The following is a 26,743-nucleotide window of genomic DNA, read 5'->3' as shown; positions in this document are numbered from 1 at the left end:
CTGTAAGAAGATCATTTGTAACCTTCACTAATGCTGTTTCTGTACTGTGATGAATTCTGAAACCTGACTGAAACTCTTCTTCATATATACAAATATATACATAAGTAATAAATATGTAGAATATATTGCACTAAAGAGTGTGTTGCACTGGAGCCCCAAGGTATAGAACAATTAAGTGGGATGAGGCAGCACTTTAATTAGAGTTTAATTAGAGTTTTGTCAGAGTTTCAGAGATTTGAAACTGAAATTTAGAAATTCCTCCACAAGTAGTGATGCAATTGCTGTAGGACAGTGATTTAACTGCAAAATGGTGCAGGCACTCAGCAACCTTGCCTTTATATAGGAATATAACTAGAATGCAACCAGTTGGAAACCAGTTGAGTTGAGTACAGTGCTGCAAAGAGACATGTCGCAGATGAGTTGCACTCATCCACAAACACTCAGTCTGATTATAGTGTGTCTGCTGATAGGTTCAGATCATTTTAAAAACTCAGAGAACAAACACACAACTCTTTTGAACTTGCGCAAGGAGGAGAGATCCGTTCCTTGAACTCAGCTCTCAGCTGAGCGGAAGTTATCTGTCCTGGCGAACTGCTTCCTGCGCAGCGCTTTTATTCGGATTTTCACAATAAGATCACGTGGGTTACATCAAACACAGTTTACAGCATGTAATAAACAACATTCTTGGCTTTTTCCTTACCATATATGGTCGTAAGCATACTGTGACATGTGCGCATGTAACATGGCGTATACGAGACACGTATCCTATATGTGTTCTCTGCAGGCTGAGAGCAGCCTGCAGGTAACTACAACTTCCTTTGTAAGAAATACCACCACGTGTTCCCATTTCAAACATAAAAACAACAGTATCATATGTACATAAAACAACTTATAGAAAATATACAAACAGAAGATATGATAATTTATAATAATTTATACCATAACTCCAACACTGCCAATCTCTCTGCACTTATAAATTAGAGAGCAGTTATTTGCAAACCTTCATCAATCTGAGAGTGATTGCAGTCAGCCCAAGTTAGACCGCAACTGTTTGGAGACAGGTTGTATCTCACCTGGTGACTTGTGCAATCATCTTATGATACAAAAGTGTTGCATGTTGAGAGTGTTTATACTAGTGCGACTGAACTATTACTGCTAAAAACACTTCAGCAAACTGCATCCTCAGTCATAGGCAAGCCTCCTTTCTCTTTGTTCCTCTCTCCTCCAGATGCATTTTGGGAGCTGAGACATCCTGTGAGATTGATTTCTGGGTCACATGCAGGACAGATGTCACACGCCTAAGCCTGTAATTTTTTTCTCTCTCAGCTCCAATCAGTGAGTGAACCCACAGCTCTCTTTCCTCTGATTCTTTAGTCATGCTCTGCCTGATTGCTTTGACAACTATACTAGCTTTGCCTCACCTTTATTTCACTTTAATTTTGCTCCGTGTTTGCTGCTTAAGCTGAATCAGTTCTTGCCTTGAGACCAGTTCAGTCTTGGCCGGTCACCCTTGCCAGTCTCCACCAGCTCCTCTTCTGCCACATCCTGCCCACCAGCTCACCCACTGACTGGTTTCCTATTCACACTTTGCCATCACACCTCTGCCTCACTGCCTTCTGCACAGCTCTTCTCAGTATCCTCCTCCACTTTTTCTTACACCTTTTAAGCGCTTTACCTTGCTGCAAGAGAAATAAAGTAAAAGTCTTGCTTAATTGTAACATCTCGAGTCTGTTTGTCTCACCTTTTGTGTCCCGAAGCTTCAGTGGTCATTTGAAAGAAAAGCCTTTCTTAATGCATGTAAGAACACATTTATTTGCAGTCAAGTGCAGTCATTATGAATGCAGTTCCACTAAAAACACAGTTACGATGCCACCTGTTTAATGTATAAATACAGTATATGTACAGGTTTCGGTGAATACTGTATAAATAAAGGGTAATATATTAGCTCTTTTTTTAAACATGTGATTATTGAACATTTGTAACTGTCATTTAGATTACAGGTCAAAAAAATAAATTAAAAAACATTAAAAATATGTATTTTTGAAGAAATTGCACTACTAAACTTTCCATGATAGCACAACTAAAGCAGACAGATTCTGTCTTAAACTTTAGTTTGGCAACAGTAAATTAAACTCTAGAGATTAAGAATCTCTCATGTGAGAATGTCCTGAGCCACCACAAGCAAAAATGTTTGCACTTCAACTTTGGGCATGTAGATATATGGTGTAAATACACTGTAGTCTAAGTTAGACTTGCCTGGGAAAAGCATTTGTTATCATTTACATAAAACCTATAAACTAAGGTTCTCTGCAACTGTTGTTTGCAGGGGGAGTCCGGGTGTGCCATCGGATATGCAAATAATAAAACTGCGGTGTATCATCATCCATCATCATGGATGGGGACCAATGAAACAAGCTGCTTTTGTCCATTGCTGTCTAAACCCATGTGAGGACTCCCTCGTAGGTGCTCCCTGCCACCACAAACTTTGAAAACAACACAAGAATTAAAGAAGTGCAAACTTTTTTGAACCAGTGGAAACAAATTCTATACCGAATACACAACATTTGCACATGTAGCAGTTAAGGATCTTTTGTTTACTTGAAGTCCCGAGTTTCTTCACACTCTTTTTGCTCTATTTTTGGTCTCTCCCACTGCGTAGGTTCATCACTGTCGTTTGATGTTGATAACATGGTTTAAAGTTATGATCTTCATATCTTTATTTTTTCTCTTTTTCCAACCAAAACTGCAACAGATCAAATTCTCACCAAGAGGCTGATTCGTGGAGCCCTGACTGTAGTTAAGATCTCAAGAAATATAAAAGCTGTCATAAAACACACGATTCATTTAAATCTTTACGTATAATAACTACAGTTCCCAAAAAGGTTGGGCTGCTTTGTAAAATGTAAATAATAACAAATGATTTGCAAATCTCACAAACCCAGATTTTATTCACAATAGAACATAGAAAACAAACAAATGTTGTAATGAGAAAACATACAATTTTAAGAAAAATATTGGCTCATTTTTAATTTGATGTCTCAAAAAAAGCTGGGACAGGGCAACAAAAGGCTGAAAAAGGATGTGGTACTAAACGAAATGGCAACAGGTCAGTAACATGACTGATATAAACAGCACCATCAGAGCTGAAAGATATATTCAGGTTTTAGAGCAACATGTTATTACGATGCTAAACCACATCCTGCAGCTATTCCAGCACCAAGTCTGCCTGCAGTCCTGACCTTTGACCAGCTGAAAACTTCTGGTGCATCATGAAATAGGAAATACAAAAAAGAAGAGCCAGGACTGCTGAGCTAGAAACCTCCATCAGACAAGAACAGGACAACAATCCTCCCCCAGAAGTCCAGCAGCTGCTCTCCTCAGCTCCCAGATGTTTACAGACTGTCATTAAAAGGATGCTAAATGTGGGCACACATGCCCCTGCTATCAAGTTCAAAATGAGCTAATATTTATCTTAAAATGATACATTTTGCAGTTTAAACATTTGAACATGTTTTCTATGTTCTACTGTGAACAAAATGTGGGTTTATGAGATTTTATACAGGCAGAAACTTTCAAATCCTTAAGAGTTTGTCAAAAAATCTAAAAAGTAATCTAAAAAAATTAAATAAATAAGAAATCTGAAAGTTTTTCATTGTTTTATCTCCATTTATGATTGCTGGGTGACTGAGGATTCCCATGAACCAGTCATGGGTGTGCCGAAGGACCAAGAAGAGATCTGCAGCACTGTCTCCACTTCCTCTCTGAGTGGTTCATGCATGCTGTCCAGAATTTCCAGCACCGATATTTCCGATCTCGTCCTTTAATGTGGTTTTGTCTCCACATTTCTGCAGTCTCGTCACCACAGAGTTAAGTTTTCAAGATTAGCAAAACCCGGATTCTCTCTAAGCTTCCAGTACGTCCCGTTTGTCAACCACACGTCCCGTCCAGAGGAATCTTTGGATTTCCTGATGATACACAATAAAAAATTAGAATTATAATTTCTACACTTTGTCACTGCTATGGTTTATGTATGTGCAAGGAAAGAAAACTTGATGGCAGAAACAATTTAAAACCAATAATAAACATGTTTACAGCTACTACAACATAAACCATTCAGTTGTACAGTTGCTGCTGTGCTAAGGATCACTGCCCTGCTGCATGACTGAATTTTGGTCAAGCTTTAGGCGGGCAGATAGCCTCACATTTGACACTAGAATTCTTTGGTATACAGAGAAGTTCATCATCAGCTCATGACTGCAAGGCACCCAGGTCATGTGGCTGCAAAAAAAGCCCAAATCATCAGCCCTCCACCCCTGTGCTTGACAGATGGTATGAGGTGTTTGCGCTGCTCTGCAGGGTTTGAGTTTCACCAACGTGCTGCTGTGCATTATGGCCAAACATCTCTACTTTGGTCTCGTCTGTCCAAAAAAAAAAAAAAAACTGTCCATAAACTTACTTGAAAAAACGTGGAACGTGCTCTTCACCCCTTTTGGCGAGCTCTTTCCTCCGCACCCTCTGCATTTCCTCGATCTCATCCTTGGTTCTGTCGGCTTCATCCACCTTTCCGTCCTCCAGCATTCTGTAAAAAGGTCAAAGAAGTAATGTCAGAATTACTGTATGTTTACGCTCTGTTACTGGATGATGTCAGCTTATGCAACACCATGGTCTGTACAGTATTGCAGAGGGGTGCTGGCTTTTACACAGAAAGCCATCCTCACCTCCCCCCACCCCCACCCAAAAAAAACAGCAAAAGTAGCTATTTCTTGAAAAGAAAATCATAACGGTGTTATGACCACATCTTGTATTGAATGAAGCTTCTAGAAAATTCCACCTGTTATTTTTTCTGTTTGGCAAGAGCCTTTAGATGATACTACAGATTAAGAAGATGCTTTTGTATATATTTTTTTTTTAAGAATTACATTTCAAATATCCTTTTTTATACATGCAACTTTGTGAAGATTTCTCACCTTTGGTCTGGGCGCAGGCGGGTGTCGGTAGGAGGCAGAAGAGGCTTCAGGTCTGGCGTGAGCTCATTCAGCTCCATGGCAAAGCTGGAGAGGCCATAATACAGAAGGTAATCCTTTGGCTGTGGATCTGTGGGGTGATAGAAGCTTCTTAGGTAAACTGAGGCACAAACGTGACACTTGGATTTGTGCTGATTAGTCATTTTGGCTGACAGAGCGCTTAATCGTTGCACCTAACCTCCATTTAAACCTTCCACCTCTAATGAAGAGTTTTTGCAACCAACATGTGACACAGAGTTAAAAGATTTAGAAGTTTAAGAACTAAAAAATGATGCTCTAATTTAAGGATAAGGAGAGAGTAAAGAGAGAATATTTAAGGAAGCATGTCTTGTTCACTGTGGACTCACTTGGCTTCCAGATGCATTTTGGAGTCGGCAGAGTGTCACAGAAGATCCCTTCATGCCACAGACCTCCAAACCGGTGAATGACGCTCCCGCTTTGGTCCAGCACCGTGCCCTGCACCTCATTCTTGTTTGTGTCTGAACCCCAATAACGAGACTGCAGCATGACAAGAACGTGTCAGTCAAACAAGATGCAAAAAAAAAGGAGTGCGAGAATAAAGAGCTGAGCACTGAAGCTGATCTTGTGGTGGCTCACCTTGACGAAGGTAATCTTGCAGGTGCAGATTTTATTTTTGAGGTTTTTGATGGTGACCTCTCCATAATGCTCCAGATATCGCTGCTGGCTGAATACATTATGGATGCAGGTCACTACTTTGTTCCACTCATAGTGATCGCCATACCTGAAGAGAACACACAAATTCAGAATATTTGGTCATCGCTGACACAGACGGTGAACTTTGAAGCAGATTTCAAAGGATGGGAAATAATCCTGATTGCAGCTTTTCAAATATGAGGATTCTTCGCTTTTATGCGTTTAAATAAAACTGTTTTATTTTAACTGTTGTAGATATTTTCTCATTTCTGTGACTTTTCAATCACATTGATCTATAAAGTTCCATAAAAAGTCACAGTTTCCAGCAGTGAACCAGAAACAGCTGTTTTCATTTGAGGGGTCCAATGTGTCCAAACTCATAAAAGGTGGAATTATTCAGGGGCATAACCAAGATTATGTTTGATTTCTTTTTTTTTTTTTTAGATATTCACAGTTATATAATGTGACATTTTCCCCTGCCCTCTGCTGTGGCATCCTGAGGTGTGACCTCGAGGGTGAAAAATTGGGTGTGAACCACCTGAGCTATCAGATGGTGTGTTGGCTCAAAGAGCACTGAAAACACTTTTTCTTGTTCACCTGTTACTCTTCTCATCAAATTTTGCTGCCTACAGCACCATTATCATCTACTAATGGAATTTTAAACACTTTATAAGATTTTTTGAGCTTTTTTTTTTAAACACTTCATTTATAAGATTTTTTTAGCTTTTTTTTTTTTAAACATTTCATTTGTAAGATTTAATGAGCTATAAATGGGATTTTAGTTGGAAAGTCACCATTTTTGACACAGTGGGAAAGAGATGTGCTAGTGTACGTGGTCATATCACTGGTAGCTTCATAAGCATGTGGGTAGCATCCAGTTGTCTGCCATGGTTTTGCATTTCATCCCAGGAGTTTGAAAATATTTTAATTGCACCTGATATTAGCAGAAAATGTCATGTACAGACAAATTCACCATCACTGATTGGGTTCTTTTATAATATGCCCCAACTTCACCCTGAGACATTCAGTAAACTCATCAGATTCATCAAACAGATGTGCAGGGCATCAGAAAATAAAGCTGGGCTGTTTACCTCGGCAGAGTCACATTCACCATTCCTGTTGGCAGGATCTCCAGCGACTTTCCCCAGAACTGATTTTTCCATCGCTGGTCTGTTCAGATATAAGCAGGTATTGGTGACACTGTACAATACACGGTATTCACATCTACAGGAACTTTTTAAAATCATTTTGAAGTCAGAAGACAGAAACAGCGATGATTACAGCCCCTGACTGACAGGTAAACAGAGTGTGCTGGTTTGAATACACTGTTTACCTTGCCAGAAGGAGAAGTTCTCTGAGTCTGCGTGGCAGGCAGAGATGGGAGGATGGTGGCAGACCTGGTGCAGAGATGAGATCACAAAATAGCATCTATGGAAATGGCTTTAACTATTTCATACTTAACAAAGAAATAAATTCCCAACTTTAAAAAAAAAACACCAGTAATAATGTGTCTGTGTGATAACAGCGTCCCCATTAGACTAACAGGCTGACAGTAGGTGCAGTAATTTAATGTTTTAGATAAGAAACCTGAAATAATGTAGTTACCAGCTAAACTGGCACTATAAAGCTTAACCCTGATCCACCGATGCTGTGCCACCCCCCAGTCTAGAGCTGGTTCCGTGCATTTCCACCAAAAAAGAAAAGAAAATAATTGATTTGTAAGAAATTCCCCAGTGACTGACAAAAACAGCCAAAAAACTTCACTTTCTTTTACAGCCCCCCCTTAGGCTGTAACTATGTGTAATTTACAGGGATTTACCCTGTAAGTAAATTTAAGTTATGTGTAATTAGGCTGTTCTATTTTTAATAAGGCTGTAATTATTTTGACTAAGGCCATACTATTTTGTAAATTTACTTACAGGGTAAATCCCTGTAAATTACGCGTAGTTATGGCCTAAGGGGGGCTGTACAAGAAAGCGTTACCCATAACCCAGATACACCTGATTAAGATACCTGCTCACTGATGAGGCGGAAACCCCGGTCCTCTCTGATGCACTCGTAGGTCTCCCCTAGAATTGGGTTAACAGGCTTGTAGCGGTTTCTGAACGTTGCAGTGGAGTAGCCAGAGATGGCAAAGGCAGCGATGTAAACCTAAATCAGACAAAGCACAAAACATAAAGGGTTACATCATTTATAATCTCCTAGTAATATAATTTGTTTAATTACTCCACAAAGAAAACAATGCTTTCTATGCTATACTTTGCTTTGTCTTGCAATGTGAAATATTTCCTCTTCGAGGTCCTCTCCTTGTGCATCTCTGGACTACTTTGAAACCCCCTGCTACACTTGATACCAGAAATCACTTGCACTTGTGCACCTAGAATGCATGTTGGATCCACTATGTCAAAATTTTATTTTAGGGAACTGACAGGGGGTCAGATCTGGTGAGTAAAGGGGCTGCTACGCAAACCTTGCAAAAAAAACTGTTTTTGCTTAATTTTCTCCCTCAGACACTTAACAGCATTAAAGTAGAACTCCTCTTTGACAGTCTGACCCTGGGGACGAATTCAGGGTGTGCAAACCTGTGAACATCAAAAAATTATAAATGTGCAAGTTTCCTAAACGTGCATGAACACATGCATGTGGTCAGAACGAGACCATCATGGCCAAGATGCTGAAAGTGATCAAGAGGTGCACAAGGAAAGGACAGTGAAAGGGACAGTGGCCAAATTTTGTGCTGTTTATATGCATATTTTCCATGTTGTTGTTTATTAAAAATAGCAACTACCCATTTTTTTCTCTTAATTATCTGTCTGAGAAAACCAGAAGACCCACCTCCTGCTGCCCATTAAAAAAGAATGTGTTTTAAGGCAACTCCTTTAATCTTTTCTATACACTCTGAGTCAGACATATATCTTAGGCTACATTATCAATATATTGTATCAATATATTTTTGATTCCTTCCTTGTTACAGAACGTGCAGGTGTGCACAGACTGACCATCCTCTGGTAAGGGTCTGGTGTGTTGCTGGCAGTATCCAGCAGCTCGCTGTACTCCAGCTCTTCACACAGCCTCTGCAGCAGGTTAATGGGCTCATTGAGAACAGCAGGCATGGACACTCGAGCCAAGTCTTTACCTGAGGAGAAACAACACAGAGGCCTCAGAAAACCGCCACAAAGACCTTCTGTTTGCATAACTTTATCAAAACAAGTCCGGCTTCTTGGTCCTTGCCTATGTTATTATAGAGGATAGCCACAAGCCCCACATGGCTGTTGTCAGGACAGTGAGCGGGCAGTTTGGTTCGACGTCCCGTGCTCTTGGGAACAACACTGTTGGGAGTCCTGGAAATGCTGGCACGGTACTTCCGGGTAGCTGATGCTGAAATGTTGGTTAAAAAATAAATATATATTATTATTTTTATCAAGAATAAAAGTGAAACTGGATGTTCCTATTCAGACAATACCAAGAAGAAGAATCTGTATCAGTGCCTGTGGCTCTGAGGCTGGACTTAGCACAAAGTATTGTTTCAGTTAGTTCAATATTTACATCAAAAATAGAGTAGATATAGAAAGCAGCATTTCTTTACCCTCACAAAGTCTGAGGTATGTCCTGACACAGCTGGGCGTTAAAAGAGATGATGACTTTAAAATAAGAGTTTAAACCCGGGTCTCTGATACCGATGTACCCACCGTGTCCTTCCTCAGGCTCAGAGTTGGTGGTGCTTCCATCACTAAGCCCGGATTCATAAGACACCTCAGAGGAGCTACCCCACAGGATGTCATCGCTGGCATCAAAATATTCTGCAGCTGAGTCTGCCACTGAAGGAGGTCCTTGGGATGAGCGCCTCACTGCTTCAGGCTAGTGCCGGACGAGGAGAAACGGGAATGAACAAAGAAATTTGGCCATCAAGAAAAACAGACAGGACAAAGTGTGCCAGAGAATCCAGATGTTTTACCTCAGCTAATGTGTTGGACTGGTGCACGTTGTTAGTTTCAAAGACTTCTTGCAGCTTCTGCCTCTCCTGGGACAGAGTCTCATGCACTGACTTCAGAGAATTAAGCACTAAAGAAGCATAAGACAACAGAAGCTCCCGCTGATCAGAAAAATATCTGTGGTGTTTACATAGTTTACAATAACAGAATTTACAGGATAAAGGTAAAAGGCTAAAATGAACTTTTGCACGTGCAGATACTACAGTAGATGTGTGTTTATATGTTTCTCTGACCTCGTAATGACATGGTGCAGATGTCCTGTTGGATTTTCTTGCCTTCGGGCGATGTGATCGAGGAAGGGGAGAGCTGGGAGTAGACGTAGTCAGGGATGCACGGGACTGATGCACCGAGGTGGGCCGAGTTGCTCAGGTGACTGGAGGACAGCTGTGAGGTGAACAGAAGGAGGACTGTGGTTGATTTCCTTGTTATCTGTCATTGTGTGAGTAGAGGCCACTGTTGTGTTATGTTATCCAGCACAGAAGGTTTGAGCCCTGTTAACCAGCACTATGAAGGGAAGAACCAATGTTTGTAGCATACAGGGAATGGGAATTCACCACCAATATAGAGGTCTTCACAAGTTTTACTAGTACTGCAGGGTGGGAGGGTCTTGATTTACTTCCCATCTCAGGTCTGTGCTTCTAAAATACCTGAGAGGATCTCTTTGCGATGCTTAGATCCTCTTATAAGCTTTTGTTTTAAACATTAAACTTTATGTTTGCAAATCACATGTGGACCTCTTTGGTCTTGTGAAGACTTCTAATGTTGAAGGTACCATGGTCTATAAATGTGCCTACAGTGGAGTGGAAAGAATAGTTTGATATTAGGGAAATATGTGCTCTTTTGTGTTGAGTTGGATAAGAAGAGTAACTTAGTATTTAGTATTTTGTACAGTAGATTTTGTATTATTTATGAAAACATTATAATACAAGCTCATGTATGTTTTTAAAACTGAACCAACTGGTTGGAAATCTTTTTTTTTTACTAGAAATGACACCAGACATCATTTCCACAAGCTCAATTTCACTTAATGAGTTCAAATACTCCATATAAATACATGAAAAATGTTAGTACTTTCCACACTAATGTATTCAAGCAGCTCCATAAAGTGGTTACTATAATGCATCATAGACATAACAGGGTTGTTCCCTGAACTTAATGCTAGTATGAGCATGCTTTGTTGCCATGTACACACAGAACACAGGAGGAACAGCTACCCCAGCCGGGCCTACTTAAACCCCAAGTCAAACTAAAGTAACTGGGGCTTCTTATCTTTAAACAAAGGTATTTGAAGTATGAACTCTTTGAGCTAAGCTAACCTTCGTCTAGCTATAAATGAGACATGACAGGAGCTATTCATGCAACATTTAGCAAAAAAGCAAATAAACATATTTCCCAAAACTAAAACTATCCCCTCAATAGAGAGCAGTGTAATGGGATGAAGGGGAAGTGATGGATGAAACTCAATATTTGCTTTCTCAAGTTTGAATAGATTTGTTGTTTTATTATGTTAGGTTTTATTTTAATTCCGTTTTTTTTGGGGGGGGGGGGGTTGCATTTTTGGCCACAGCAATTCAGACATATTGTATTATGTATATTGTTTTGTTATTGGGTTTTTCCTCAGTATTAATGGAGCTTTTTGTTTGTGTGTATTTGTAATGTTCTTATGACGGTTAGTGAGCTCAGAGTTTTCACCTGGAGTTTGGGTATAAAAATCATCAAGAAGCACATTTTCACTGATTCTTTCATTGTACTGTGTGCTTTAGTTGCAAAATAGATTCTCTAATGATTTTATATCTGTAATCTGTTAAGTTGCACCCAACAAACCCCACTAAATAAAGCCCAGCTCACACTGTGTGTCACACTGGAATTTGAATGTATTCTGTTAATGATGCAGAAACATTTATGTTTTTCTGTTTGGTTGTAATCCTGCTAAGTCTCTTTTATACTGCTGGAATTGCAGCTAATATCGCCCAGATTAGAAACTTGAACAGGCAGCAGCACGGTGGTGCAGTGGTTAGCAATGTAGCCTCACAGCAAGAAGTTCCTGGGTTTGAATCTGCCTTGGCCAGGGCCTTTCTGTGTGGAGTTTGCATGCTCTCCCCGTGTCTGCGTGGGTTCTCCAGGTTCCTCCCACAGTCCAAAGACGTGCAGTTGTGGGGTTAGGTTAAGTGGGAATTTTAAAGTGCCCTTAGGTACGAATGCCAGCTCCTGGCCAAGCTGAACTTCCCTCATAGAATATCCCCAATGTTTCCCACTGTCTTTTCTTTGTGTGTTTGCTGTTTCCTCCTACAGTTCTCTGCCTATGTTGTGTAGTTTAGTGCTAATCTTTATCTCTCTGTGTTAGTTATTTCTCTCTTGGTCAATTGTTGGGTCCGGCGTATCACATCTTCCTCTTCACAATAGCCCATAGATTTTCTATGGGGTTAAGGTCAGGTGAGTTTGCTGGCCAATTAAGAACAGGGACACCATGGTCCTTAAAGCAGGTACTGGTAGCTTTGGCACTGTGTGCAGGTGCCAAGTCCTGTTGGAAAATGAAATCTGCATCTCCATAAAGTTGGTGAGCAGCAGGAAGCATGAAGTGCTCTAAAACTTCCTGGTAGATGGCCGCGTTGACCTTGGACCTCAGAAAACACAGTGAACCAACACCAGATGACATGACACCCCAAACCATCACTGACTGTGGAAATTTTACACTGGACCTCAGCCAACATGGATTCTGTGCCTCTCCTCTCTTCCTCCAGACTCTGGGACCTTGATTTCCAAAGGAAATGCAACATTGACTTTGATCAGAGAACATAACTTTGGAGCACTCAGCAGCAGTCCAGTCCTTTTTGTCTTTAGTCCAGGCGAGATGCTTCTGACGCCGTCTCTGTTCAAGAGTGGCTCGACACGAGGACTGCGACAGCTGAAACCCACATCTGCATACGTCTGTGCGTGGTGGTTCTTGAAGCTCTGACTCCAGCTGCAGTCCACTCTTTGTGAATCTCCACATTTTTGAATGGCTTTTGTTTCACAGTCCTCTCCAGGGTGCAGTTATCCCTGTTGCTTGTACACTTTTTTCTACCACATCTTTTCCTTCCCTTCGCCTCTCTATTAATGTGCTTGGACACAGAGCTCTGTGAACAGCCAGCCTCTTTAGCAATGACTTTTTATGTCTTGGCCTCCTTGTGCAAGGTGTCAAAGGTCGTCTTTTTTTTTGGACAACTGTCAAGTCAGCAGTCTTCTCCATAATTGTGTAGCCTACACAACTAGACTGAGAGACCATTTAAAGGTGTTTGGAGTTAATTAGCTGATTAGAGTGTGGCACCAGGTGTCTTCAATATTGAACCTTTTCACAATATTGTAATTTTCTGAGATACTGAATTTGGAGTTTTCATTAGTTGTCAGTTATAATGGGGTGGCTGTAGCTCAGTAAGTAGAGCAGGTCACCTGCTGATCAGAAGATCAGCGGTTCAAATCCTGGCTACTCCAGGCTACATGCCAATGTATCCTTGGGCAAGATACTTAACCCCAAGTTGCTCTCCGACCGTTCTGTCGGAGTATGAATGTGTGTGAGTGTTAGTTAATTAAAAAAGCACTTAGCTTCGTAAAAATGGAAGTGCTTGCATGAATGGGAGTGCATGGGTGAATGCAAACAGGCTGTATAAGCGCTTTGAGTGCTCATACTGAGTAGAAAAGCGCTATATAAGAACTAGTCCATTTAACATAATCATCAAAATTTAAAGAAATAAACATTTGAAATATACCAGTCTGTGTGTAATGAATGAATATAATATACAAGATTCACTTGTTGAATAGAATTACTGAAATAAATCAACTTTTTCATGATATTCTAATTTTATGACCAGCACCTGTATATCTGGTTAATATAAAGACACAGCTAGGGGTGTAATCTATCTCACTTCAGCAGTCTAATCAGGAACATATTAATGTCTTAAATGTGGGCATCTACTACGTGGACATGCTGTGGGTTTTCTATCTTACAAGCTGCTCACAAATGTGTTCATTTGGCATATTGCGTTTGAATCACTTCCTGCTGTTTGGTGAGAAAGAAAACCCACAGAGCTGTAGAATAGACAGCTGACATTACTGGAGACAGGAAAAGCAGATTTTCTGTGAGCAAGTTTGTTTCTACATATTACAGTCATGCCATTGCTATGCTCTTTCTTGTGCAAACCGTTTGTTACAATGTAACCCAAGTTTTCTGAGTGAAAAGACCATCCCTCCAGCTCCAGGCCGCTCAGAAACATGTTCCAGTCGAGGTTAACCGAAGCACACATCATGCTTATAAAGCCGCAACGTCAATTAGTGAGTGACAATCATAGGTGGTGTATCTTAAAGAACATCCACGTCAGCTGCACTGTGAGGATCAATCCGGATACATATGGGTGGAAAGATAGTCTCGGCACAGTAGAGAATATGGGTTACGCTGGCAGATACAGTGTGCTGCATGTGTGTGTTTGGACGTTGATGAACAGTGTTAACTCCATTTGCCATTTTAACCTGAAAAAAAGAAACCTTTCATGTCATTATTTATGAGGTCACAATTCATTGTTAGGATGCCAGTCTGCTGTAGGGTGTGAATGAAGAACATTAAATCATTTTTATGTATCAAGTTGTCTCATGGATTAATAGCGACTCACCGATTTAGTAATCCCACGTATAGGCTTTGGATTAAATTAGAGAAAGGTCCCAAAATGTTACTGGAGAATTGGGATGTCATAAACCCAATATGCTGACTCAATGTATGAATAAGGGTTATGAATAAGAGGTACTGTATGTCAAATTATTATGTAATTAATATTAACATTTCACAATGTTGTTGATCATGTCCCTGTTTTAGAGACTGAAAGTTACAGACCATGCTTACCATTCCCAGGGCCTCCACTCTGGACAGTGTGCGAGAATGGCCCCACATCTTCCCTGACTTCGGCTTCTTTGGTTTCTCGAGTGAGAGATTCTGCACCAAAAAAAGATTTATTTTCTTATTTTATTTTCCCGGTGGCTTTATAGAAATGCAGTACAATATCTTTAAATGATTAGCCTGTATGCACCTGTATGCTGATGATGCGCTGCAGGTCTCCATTAGTAAAAGCCTGGCCCACCTCCAGCACCTGCAGCCTCTGGATTAAGCGATTTAGCTCAGAGAGGTCCAGATGACAACGGTTCAACTCTAGAATAAAATATACAAGAAGTATATTTTTTGGAACTAATTAATCACACAAGAGTCCTGCTGTCCACAGATCTAATACAAAGAAATCACAACAAACAGTTGCCTCAAGGCGCTTTATATTGTAGGTAAAGACCCTACAATAATACAGAGAAAACCCAACAGTCAAAACGACCCCCTATGAGCAGCACTTGGTGACAGTGGGAAGGAAAAACTCCCTTTTAACAGGAAGAAACCTCCAGAAGAACCAGGCTCAGGGAGGGGGGGGGGGGGGGGGGGGGGGGGGGGGGGGGGGGGGGGGGGGGGGTCATCTGCACACCCAGTCGTATTATCAAAAAGGCAAAAGCTATTTGAAGAAGAAAGAATAAATCAAGTAATATCACCTAATGTGTGATAACTGTACTCAATAAACTATGGTCAATTCTGTCCTTGCAGCTGGGACTGTTAGACAAATACCTTGAACGCAGGTGTCGGGATCGTGGCTTTGCTGCAGCCAGGCAGACACCTTCCTGTTCACGGCGGTGTTAGCTGAGGGCAGCACTCCTGATGCGCCAGCTGAATCTGCCATCCCTGTGGAGCTCTGGGAAAACAGAGGCAAGCAGGCACAGGGGTTACTCTCAGTGACCTGTAATGACTGTGGCTTTGAGTCTGACTAGTTTTCTTGCTCCATAATTACCAAATCTCCATTTCTCTGAGCTTGTCCAACAGCAGTGGGATGGGACAAAGACTGGAGGAAGCTGCTGTGAACATGAGCTGCCTCATTCTTCTTGTAGAAGCGGTGAGCTTGTAGCTTGGTTACCCAGATGTAGAAGAGTTCATGACTCTTTGCCTTCATATGATACAGAATGTCCCCCGCATCCAAGTCAATCCGATTTGATTTCTTATTTATTGATATTACAGCAAGGCTAACATCTAGCGAGCCCTGGACTCTTCCCCTGGCCACCTGTAGAACAAAGGATTGTAAAAACCTGTTATGAAAATTATTTACTGACATTGAATAAGTCAGACACTGGAGGAACTGGGTTAGAGGTGGTTTACCAAGTGGCTTGTAATAGAAGCAGCAACTGTGAGCAGCCTAAACCAATTTAAAAGGTATGCTCTGTAGAAGAGTTGTGAGGTAGTTCAGCGATCGGCTGATGTGGGCTGGCACTGAGATCCGCTGAGCTACCATTCCCGACTCCTGGCTGCCAATATAAGGGGAACTACATTCACCATCATTATATACACCTGTTCACTCCCTGTTAACAAAAATATCTAATCAGCCAATCACATGGCAGCAATGCATTTGGGCATGTAGACGTGGGCAAGACAACCTGCTGAAGTTCAAACTGAGCATCAGAATGGGAAAGAAAGTGATTTAAGGGACTCTGAACACGGCATGGTTGTTGGTGCCAGACAGGCTGGTCTGGGTATTCCACACACTGATGATCAACTGGGATTTTTTCACACAACCATCTCCAAGGTTTACAGAGAATGGTCAGAAAAGAAGAAAATATCCAGCAACCTTGTTGATGTTAGAAGTCAAACGAGACTAGCCAAACTGCTTCAAGGAAAGCAACTTTGTATAAATGGCTCAGGCCGCTGCTGGTGGTGGGATGGGATACACCACCAGCAGGGAATATTTTCTTGGCACACTTTGGCCCGACTGACCATCGTTTAAACTCCACAGCCCAGCTGAGTCTTGTTGCTGACCACGTCCATCCATTTGTGACCACAGTGTACCCAGCCTCTGGTGGCTGCTTCCAGCAGGCTAATGCACCATGTCACAAAACTCAACTCATCTCAAGTTAATGACAATGAATTCACTGAACTCAAATGGCCTCCACAGTCAGCAGATCTCAGTCCAATAGAGCACCTTTAAGATGTGGTGGGACAGAAGACTTCCATCATGGATGTGCATGTTAAATGCTACCATGTCAGTGTGTTCAGGCAGCAAATGGCTTTTCTATATGAACCTGAACAAAGAAATTAAGAACGAAAACCTACATAATTTTTATGGCTTTTGTTTGACTCTGTTCACTTGTGTATTGTGTTGACAAGAGGTCAAATTTCACTTACATCTTGTTGGTTTTTGGAGTAGCGTAAGATCCCTCCTTCCAAGACAAAGTACCGCTGAAAAAGAGATGAATCGTCTTTTCAAAACCTGACAGCTTTTAAAGAGATGCAGCACGTGGTCATCGTTATGAATGAGTGCAGAGACTTCTCACCTTGTGCCACCCTTTGAGCGGCCACTTCCTCCTCTTGAGAAGATAGCCTTCACAGATTCCCGGGGTGGGCCTGTCCTGAGGATCGTCACCTCCTGCCTGCATTTCAACCTGAAGGTCTTCAAGCACTTCCCAGTCTTTGACAATCTGTGGAAAATGTGCAGAAAAACTAAATTTCAGGTTTGAACTCTTATTTCCTTCAATCATATTTTTCTTTCTTCAATATTTTAAAACATCTTTTTAATTTAAAATTTTTTGCTAAGGGGAGGGTGTTGGCCATCACCCCTCAGTAATTTTGTTACAAACCTTTAAATGTATCCATGCAAAAAAATGTTGGTTTACTTTTTAAGATTCAAAGAGATCTGTTTTATGTCTGTTACTTCCAATGTAAATAAATGGATAAAAACTGAATGGAAATGTCCTGAACAAAATTAATCTGCAGCTACTCTGATAACTGATTAATGGCTTTTTAAGCCAAATGTTCCAAAAAAATCTGAGAATTTGCAGCTTTTTTGTCACATCTGATCACATAAACTGAGCAGTTTTGGGGTTTTTGATCATTTATTGGACAGAACCAGCAATATAGACAAATCCAGTTGTTGCAGGGAGGGTGTGGATGATCAGGGGCAAATGTGGAGTTGGATAAATCTGATTTATGCAGGAAAGTCAACAGAGCATTTTCCAGCTTCTCAAGCATGACAGAAAAAGTTACACAACCACTGAACAAAGTAACAGCAGATTTCTTGAGAAATGTATTAACAAGTTCTACCTGCTGTGTTTATATATATGATTTAACTGCACAAAGCAGTGTGTTTATAGACCCTTTGTTTTATCCCGAAGTGTCCGACCTGTCTGGAGTGGCGGGATGACAGAGTGCTGCTGCTCTGAGAGTGGGCTGGCTTGTTCCACGTGTGGGAAGTCTTTTCCAGTCCACTTGCCAGCGATTGGCTGCGATTTAGTGATGAGCCATATGAGTCCATCTCACAGCGCAGACCTCAGACTCTCCTCCCTGTTGTGATTGGCTGTTTGTTGAGTGAGTCCTGCTGCAATCTGCCAAAAGCCCCCTGAAATTAGCCAAGGAGATGATGGTTATTCTGCACATTAAAGCACCAGATTCCTAGTTTTTCAGCTGCTAACCCATCACAACAAACAAGAGTACCTGTCAAATATTATTGTGGGAAATAGTCACAAGCCTTGTGTACTGTTTGATACTATAAATACTGTTTTGAATGCCCCTCAGTCTGCTGGCATCGAGCCTTCAACTGAGGCTTGTGAGAAATTTCGTGATTTCTTTGTGGCAAAAGTAGAAAATGTTAGGGCTCTCATATCATCTCCTGTTTGTGACCCCTCAGTCTCTGTTCCCTGCTCTGTTGTTGCTGCTTTGCACCAGTTTGCGCCGATCAGTCTTTCTTCTTTACCCGAGATTGTCGGCCTCTTAAAGCCCTCAGGCTCCCCGATTGATGTCATCCCACCTCGATTTGTTAAAGAGGTTCTTACTCTTATTAACAGCAGCCTGTCCTCTGGGGTGGTTCCTCAACCTTTTAAACACGCGACAGTTGTTGCCATTGATTAAAAAACCCGGATTAGATTCCACTGTTTTGTCAAATTTTAAGCCTATTTCTAGGCTCCCTTTTCTATCAAAAATCTTGGAAAAAGTCATTTATAGCCAACTGAAAGCCTTTTTAGATGAAAATGATATCCTTGAAACTTTTCAGTCTGGTTTTAAGCCTCTCCATAGCACCGAGTCTGCCCTGCTAAGGGTGTTTAATGACTTTTCCTAATTACAGATGTCGGAGACTATGTGATTTTACTTCTTTTAGATCTAACGGCTGCCTTTGACACAGTGGACCACAACATTTTAATTTCTCGTCTAGAATGTTGGGTGGGTATTCGGGGCACAGCTCTGGAGTGGTTCAGGTCATATTTGACCCAGAGAACATTTTCTGTTGGCCTAAACGATTTTAGATCATCCTGTGCACCTCTGTCGTGTGGGGTGCCTCAGGGCTCAATACTTGGACCACTACTGTTCTCTCTGTATTTGCTCCCCCTTGGTTCCATTCTTAGGAAGCATAAAATTGCCTTCCACTGCTATGTAGATGACACCCAGTTTTACATGCCCCTAAAACAAAGTGATGCGAACGCCATCCGCACACTAACGAAATGTCTCGATGACATCAAAGCTTGGATGGCTTCAAATTTCCTGAATTTTAATGATAAAAAGACGGAGGTCATCATCTTTGGTCCGGGCATCACAGGGAGGGTCACTCCTGTGGACCTGGGTTCTTTATCTCAATATGCTAAGCTCACAGTCACAAATTTGGGTGTCAAAATGGACAAAAACCTTAAGTTGGAGGGTCAGATTAATGCTGTGGTTAAGTCTAGTTTCTTTCATCTGAGACAGCTCGCCAAAATAAAAAATATCTTGTCGAAAGATCACTTTAATACAGTGATCCACGCCTTTGTTACAACCAGGTTGGATTACTGTAATTCTTTGTATTTTGGCGTTAATCAGTCCTCACTGTCTCGTCTTCAGCTTGTACAAAATGCTGCCGCACGGCTATTGACTGGAACACGTAAGAGGGAACACATCACTCCAGTTTTATCTTCTCTGCACTGGCTTCCTGTTTATTTTAGAGTTCATTTTAAAATTCTTTTATTTGTTTTTAAGTCCTTAAATGGCCTTGCATGACCCTACCTCGCAGAGTTGCTGCATCTACACTCCCCTTCCCGACCACTCAGATCTGCTGACCAACTGCTGTTGGTCGTACCGAGGACTAAGCGGAGGCTCAGGGGGGACAGAGCATTCGCAGTGGCAGCTCCCAGGTTGTGGAACGCTTTGCCTATGCACATCAAACAGGCCTCTTCACTAGCTATTTTTAAATCTTCTCTTAAGACCCACCTTTTTCACCAGGCATTCAAACAAGCTTGAGATGTTTGTATCGTAGTGTATTTATTTCTTATGTATCTGTTTTTTAGTCTAATTTTATCCTGACTTTTGATTGTGTATTTTATTTTTATTTTATTGTTGCTCTTTTATTTTTATGTTACTGATGCTCTTATTTATTTTTATATTTTATTGATGCTCTTATTTCTGGGTGTTGACTTTTACGTTTGTCTTTTGTTGTTTTTATTCTTCCATGTTCAGCACTTTGGTCAGTGCTTACTGTTTTAAAGTGCTCTATAAATAAATTGGCTTGGCTTGACAACTTGAAATGGGGAAAATCTTCATTAAATACAGTAATGTACTAGCAGTTATTTGGCAGCGTTAAACTATTATTATATCATTGTAACCTGCATAATCAGCATAATCAGTTTCTAAACCTTTGCGGATTTTCTTCCTTGAACTTTGACAATCAGTTGTGTTGCAATTCTACTTTGTGCACCACATATGATTACAGGAATTCTGCTATTTTCAACTATTTGTGACTAAAATGACTTAAAATGGATATCACAACTGATCAGTACAAACCCACTGTTCTTAGCCACATAAAAACTGGAAGCCACATCACACATCCACAAGAGTCTAAACAAAAGAGAAGTGAAGTAACCATGACAAGACCTCTAAAGTATATACTATAATGTAAAAAAGTAAAGTGGGTTGTTAATATTTTTTCCTCAAAGGCATCAGCATTTACAGTGTTCAGTTTTGTTCACAAGAAACAGTACAAATTAGATCTGATTTAAAAGCATTTTGTAGGCTTTTTTTATCTGTTGGAAAAACTAATTCGGGCAGTAACAGCTCCACAATCTTTAGGCCAATAGAAAGAACCCTGAGCTTGGAGACACTTCTCCATTTCATACTTATTCCCACCTGATCGCTTTTAAGAGGCAACACCAGCCTTTTAGCAAAGAATCAGGGTGCACTTATTTTAACTGCAATAATATATTTTAGTCAAAGTAATTCCAGGCAGTGTGTCACATTCTGCAACCTGTGAAATATGTACCAAATTTGGCCTTGTCGCCATACAAAGATGCCAAGGGCAGAACAGGGTGCATAATTATTATTTATAATTATTGCATTAGTCTACTAAAAATGGGCTCCTCAAATTCCACCTGCCTATGAAGCTCAAGTCACTTCCATGGCCACAGGTGTATAAACCAAGCACCTGGGCATGCAGGCTGCTTCTACAAGCATTAGTGAAAGAATGGGTCGCTCTCAGGAGCTCAATGAATTCCAGCGTCGTACTGTGATAGGATGATACCTGTGCAACAAGTCCAGTCGTGAAATTTCCTCACTACTAAATATTCACATTATTATTAACATATATTAACAGCTGTTAGTGGGATTATAACAAAGTGATTGGGAAAAACAGCAGTTCACAGAGTTGGGTCAGTCGGGTCACAGAGGTCACCAACGTTCTGCAATCAATCACCACAGACCTCCAAACATCATGCGGCCTTCAGATCAGCTCAAGAACAGCGTGTAGAGAGCTTCATGGATGGGTTTCCATGGCCAAGCAGCTGCATCCAAGCCTCACCAAGGTCAATGCAACGTGTCAGATGCAGGGGTGTAAAGCACGCCGTCACTGGACTCTAGAGCAGTGGTGACGTGTTCTCTGGAGGGATGAATCTTCTCCATCTGGCAATCTGACAGAGGAGTATGGGTTTGGTGGCTATCAGGGAAACAGTACCTGTCTGACTGCATTGTGCCAAGTGTAAAGTTTGGTGGAGGGGGGGTTATGATGTGGGGGTGTTTTTCAGGAGTTGGGCTCAGCCCCTTAGTTCCAGTGAAAGAAACCCTTAATGCCTCAGCATACCAAGACATTTGGGACAATTTCATGCACAGAGTCCTGACCTCAGCCAGATAGAACACTTTTGGGATGAATTAGAGCAGAGACTGTGGGCCAGGCCTTCTCTCCAACATCTGTGTCCGACCTCACAGATGAGCTTCTGGAAGAATGGTCAGAAATTCCCATAAACACTCCTAAACCTGTGGAAAGACTTCCCAGAAGAGTTGAAGCTGTTTCTGCTGCAAAGGGTGGGCCGACATGTTAAACCCTATGGATTAAGAATGGGATGTTACTCAGGTTCATATGTGTGTGAAGGCAGACGAGTGAATAGTTTTGGCAGTACAGTGTATAGCTAACTTGCAGTTTAAAAGTTTAAATTAATGAGCTAATCAGTTATGAGTAACTTTAGATGAAAACTGAGATGTTTCTCTGTTTATTAAACTATTGAGACCTGTGTTACTTGTCATTCCTTCCTCTTTCTCCTCCTCATTTCTTGCCTGTATCCACTAATACTATCAATAATAAACATAATCATAAGTCTTTAAAAAATCAGGGCTTAAGAGAACAAGTGTACAAACATATTCTTGCATAAACAAATTACTAACATATTTATATATTTCTATGGCTTTTATGAACAGCTAAAAAAAAGGGGAGACACCTCCATGAGTAAGAAGTGAAAGTGTTAAACAGACTGAGCAGAGCAGGAGACAAGGAAGGAGACAGAGTAATCCAGTTATCTAACACAGGCACAAGAGCAGGGCTCTTGGTTTAAGCCTGCTATCAGAAATGTTACCTGGACACAGCACAGCACACCTGAATCCTCTGACCAGATCACTCTAGATCCTAGAGCCAGCGCACTGTACTGAACAAAAAAACCCACACTAAATATACAAGCCAAATTTGGAAGATTACTCTGAGAGGAAGTTAAGTTTGATCTGCGTTCATTTAAGCATGAGTTTCCAACTTAACACACAAGCAAATCACGCTTTAGGATGCACTTTTACTCCTTTAATACAACTACAACATTTCTTTAAAAAAAGAAAATGTAAATGCTGCATTCAGGCAGAGCTTTTCTAATAATATGATCTGTTAGAGCCTTTTTGAAACACCATAAATAACCTTCAGCATGACAGCGTTCAGTTTTTAAAGCACATCAGAAAAAAGGTTGTTTATTCAGAAATATACAACATTTATACCCATATACAAACATGATTGAATCAAAGTGATTGTAAAGGTTAAAGGTTTAGGCGGCAGCATTTTAGGCCCTTTTCTGCCTGATTTTAAGATTGTGAAAAAGACCATATGTGTGTCAACATAAAATATTAGATTCATTTATGAGTATAAAAATCTAAGACCTTAAATACACAACTAAATAAATAAATTGTCACAAAACACATTCTGGTATTTATTAGCCTCCTTTTAGTGTTTTCTTGTCATCTCTCTCTTAGATGTTTTCCATTTGAGGCACTTCCTGATTTCTTTTGTCATTCCCGGTGTCCCGTGTTTGTATTTGTTTTAATTCCTGTGTATCGTTTAGCTTCATTAGTTTCAGCCGTTCTCTGTTCCCCACCTGTTTCCTCTTCCCTTGATTGCCCTCTGTGTGTCTGTGTGTGCACATATAGTACCAGTTTCCATTTGTGCTTTTGTCAGTGTCTGTTAATGTGTCTCTAATAATAATCTATAATACGTGTGTATTGTGTTACAGCTTGCCTGCCTGTGTTTGAGTCCTCATTCCTCCCATCCTGACTTGGTTTTCTTGTTGCTCTTGTATCAAATTATGGCAATAAAATATTCAAAGTTTTTGTCTCTCATGCAGCGGGCTCGATTCTAAAACCTTTTTTATTTTAAATAACATGGATGTTAAATTAGACACTTATTTATTACAAAGCCTCAATTTAATTTAACATGTTTATTTTGTAACAGATAAGTTTTTAATACTTTTAAAACCTATATTTGATTACAAAACAGAAATCTGCTTCCAGCTCCTTAACGAGCGCACGTCCGTCTGTGAGAGTAAATGTTACCTTTGGGTTTGGGACTGTTGGTCAGACTAATGTGGCTTTCTTAGACATTTTCTGACATTTAACAGGCCGAACAAATATTAACATCCTGGGATCAATATTTCAAACTGGTGTCTCATTAGTATAATTATTTGCACAGGCTGGTTTTAACAGCTTCTGGATGAGAGCATGGCTGGATTAATCTGTTAAGGGCCCCCTCTGACCCCACACCTACCCCTAATCTAAATATAGCCCACACCACCAAACAGTCCTGTATTAGTTTAGGATCATTTAATGAAACACAGTTTCAGGAATATTAATATTTAGAGAAAGTCTTAGTTGGACGAGGACCCGCTCAGATATTTGGCTTAATTAATTTCAGGTCTCAGCTCAGCTGATACCGATGGGTTAGCTGTCTAAATAACTTTACATACATGTAACTAAATTGCTAAAACTCGTGGAGGTGGATGATTCTCAGGCTTTTGCGGATCCCTGTGCAGTTTTCTTTGCTGAGGATCCAGTCTTGTACAGTGTGTGGCCAACACCGCTTACAAGGAGAGGATTACCTCGGCTTAATTGGCTTTTCAAGAGATGCTTTTAGCTACTTAGAGAAACTTAGAAATGCAGTAACTTGATCTCAAGTGAGAGAGCACTGATACAACAATATTATTCAGTATGATTATCGCAGAATAACACGTGTATACTTAGTATATGATTATGCCATGGATTGTTAAAGTATTTAGCAAGTTTTATGCATAAAAATAAAGAAGATGCAAAGTTTTAAGAGAAAAACTGATTCAAATCTAAGCCTGAATGTTTCCCTGCAGTAGAGCACAAGCAGAAAAAAGACTAAAGGCACGTTAATTGCAAGGAAAACATTTTGTGTATTTGTATTTAATTTGTGAGTCTGAAAACCAAACTTGACTCTCAATGATTTATTATAATTCATTATTAATAGTTTTAACATAAAATTCCCCCTTTTGTGATGTCTGTGGGTTATTTAGAGTTTCTGGTTGTGAGTTTTTAGTTTGGGTCCCATTGTTATCCTTGAGCTGTAGTGTTGATTATTATTGTGTGGTGAGTTTTTTGTTTCTATTATTCTTGCAGTTCACTCATGTTCTGTATGCATTAGCGTAGCCTCCCTAGTGTTTTCTTCCTAACAGAGTTCCTGCCTCTGTGTTGGATGTTTTCCAGCTGAGTTACTTCCTGATTTCTTTTGTATATGCTCAGTTTTCTCTTGAGAAGAGAAGCTATTAATATTCATGTTTTAGTGTCCGACTGACTTTCTCAGGGCCCAACAAATGCTTTCCAGAAGCCTTTCAGTACATTTTAGTATGTAACCTTGACAATACAGGGCGGCACACAAGATGCAAAGTCAGTGCATTCAAACTGATATCTGTCTAAATCTGTCCAGAAGCAGCCCGCCTTGCTGTTATGTAAGGCCAAGAGAGGATGAGAGTAACTGACCTCAGTGATGAAAGCATGTGGTGGAAACAGGATGAAAGGATTTGCAGGTTTCTGAGCTTGCTTAGTCAGGAAGGGACATACAGAATATTCCACATTAAATTTTATTACGGTTTCCACTCAGATTTTACTGCAGTTTCTTATTCTAGATATGAAAAACAGGCTCAGTGCGTCTGCCATATTTAACAGTTATCGTTACATTGTGAATATCATAGTTGCATACATTTAAGCTTGTGTGCTTTCAGAACATGTAAAGCAGTCACACTCCAGTCCATTTGTATTAAATAACTCAAAGATGAACTACTCTTTGAACTCGTTTTAACCCAGAAAACATGAGGAGTGATGTAATGAGCTCCCAGGGAAAAATAGTGGCCAACAGAACAAGTCAGCCAAGGTGGAGACCCGCATCACGCCTGAGGGTGGGGTTAAAATGCACAGATTATAACTGTTACAATCTTATCTGTGGAATAAAACACTCAGATTCAGATCATTCAGATCTGCTACATTACATGAAAACGTTTCTCCTGTTTACATGAAACAGAATAAATGCTGATCACTGTTTGCAATCCAGAATCAGAGGAAATTATTTAAAACAATAAACTATTACAAAAGGCAGAGAAACAGCTTCAAAGGTGCATTTTTGTGGTCACAGTCCTTTCTGATCACATCCTCAGCTAACAAGTCCTCCCCTGAGCCTGTGAGCTACTCCAAGCTGCACAGGGTCTAATCTGGAGTCCACTGATATGTCACTACCTTAACACAATGACAAGTGGAAGCTACTGTCACTTTAGACAAATGTTTTTAGTATTATTTATTTATATATATATATATATATATTTATATATATATATATATATATATATATATATATATATATATATATATATATATATACACACACACACACACACACACACACACACACACACACACGCACACACGCACACACCCAGGACCCATTCACCATCCAGATTACAGCACATATAACCACTGAATTACGATGAATTTTTGGTGGTTATATCGCGTTTTCCATGTATGTTTAACCCAGACTTTCACATTAGCTGTGTGGTGTTTTCAAATCTAATTTGCAAAAGTAATTTAAAAAAAAAATCCCACCTGAAATTCACCTGCGACTCTCATCATCTGTCCTTCTGCGTCTGATTAATCCCACAGGTGTCTCACTTGGCGTTTAATAATCTGAAAAATCACCATTTTGACTGAAAAAATATCGACAAACAGTCAGACTGCATGTTTCATCCAGAGACAATCACATAATCTCACCCGCCGTGCCCTCCCTACCAGCGGGTGAGAGCAGCTCCAAATCCAAGGAGGGTTGTGCGTCGTAGGCGGCGTGCACCATGCGCACTGCGTCCCGCGCATTATCCGCATTAGCTGGAATTACACTGAAAGTCTAGCGGGGCTGCAGTGGAGGGTGAATCCAGCCAGACTCCTCTCTGAACACTCACTTTGAAGCTGAAGCAAAGAGCTTAAATGGACTCATCAAA

The 26,743-nt window shown here is 40.5% G+C and overlaps 1 protein-coding gene across 3 annotated transcripts; it reads right to left on the bottom strand.

Annotated features, from left to right (window-relative positions):
- Positions 1-1,791: 1,791 nt before the first annotated feature.
- On the bottom strand, positions 1,792-26,669 carry osbpl7 (oxysterol binding protein-like 7). 3 transcript variants are annotated; one of them, XM_030754693.1, is made up of 22 exons: positions 26,355-26,669; positions 17,893-18,108; positions 17,048-17,191; positions 16,899-16,952; positions 15,517-15,783; positions 15,297-15,420; positions 14,725-14,843; positions 14,532-14,630; positions 14,314-14,337; positions 9,904-10,054; positions 9,634-9,740; positions 9,368-9,536; positions 8,910-9,056; positions 8,678-8,814; positions 7,692-7,829; positions 7,012-7,075; positions 6,770-6,848; positions 5,622-5,766; positions 5,372-5,522; positions 4,968-5,094; positions 4,457-4,579; positions 1,792-3,965 (listed from the first exon to the last, which is right to left on the bottom strand). In XM_030754693.1, the coding sequence occupies exons 2-22, from the start codon at positions 18,022-18,024 to the stop codon at positions 3,857-3,859; spliced, it is 2,610 nt and encodes an 869-aa protein (XP_030610553.1). In that variant the 5' UTR covers positions 18,025-18,108; positions 26,355-26,669; the 3' UTR covers positions 1,792-3,856. The 3 variants fall into 3 exon arrangements, with proteins under 3 accessions (XP_030610553.1, XP_030610554.1, XP_030610555.1); XM_030754694.1 differs by having other exon boundaries at positions 14,541-14,630; XM_030754695.1 differs by lacking the exon at positions 14,314-14,337 and having other exon boundaries at positions 14,541-14,630; positions 26,355-26,668.
- Positions 26,670-26,743: the final 74 nt, after the last annotated feature.

Source organism: Archocentrus centrarchus, chromosome 19 (assembly GCF_007364275.1).
Source record: "Archocentrus centrarchus isolate MPI-CPG fArcCen1 chromosome 19, fArcCen1, whole genome shotgun sequence".
In the NCBI taxonomy this organism is placed as follows: Eukaryota; Metazoa; Chordata; class Actinopteri; order Cichliformes; family Cichlidae; genus Archocentrus; species Archocentrus centrarchus.
Note: the sequence above shows the minus strand (reverse complement) of the source record. Positions and strands in the feature narration are given on the sequence as shown.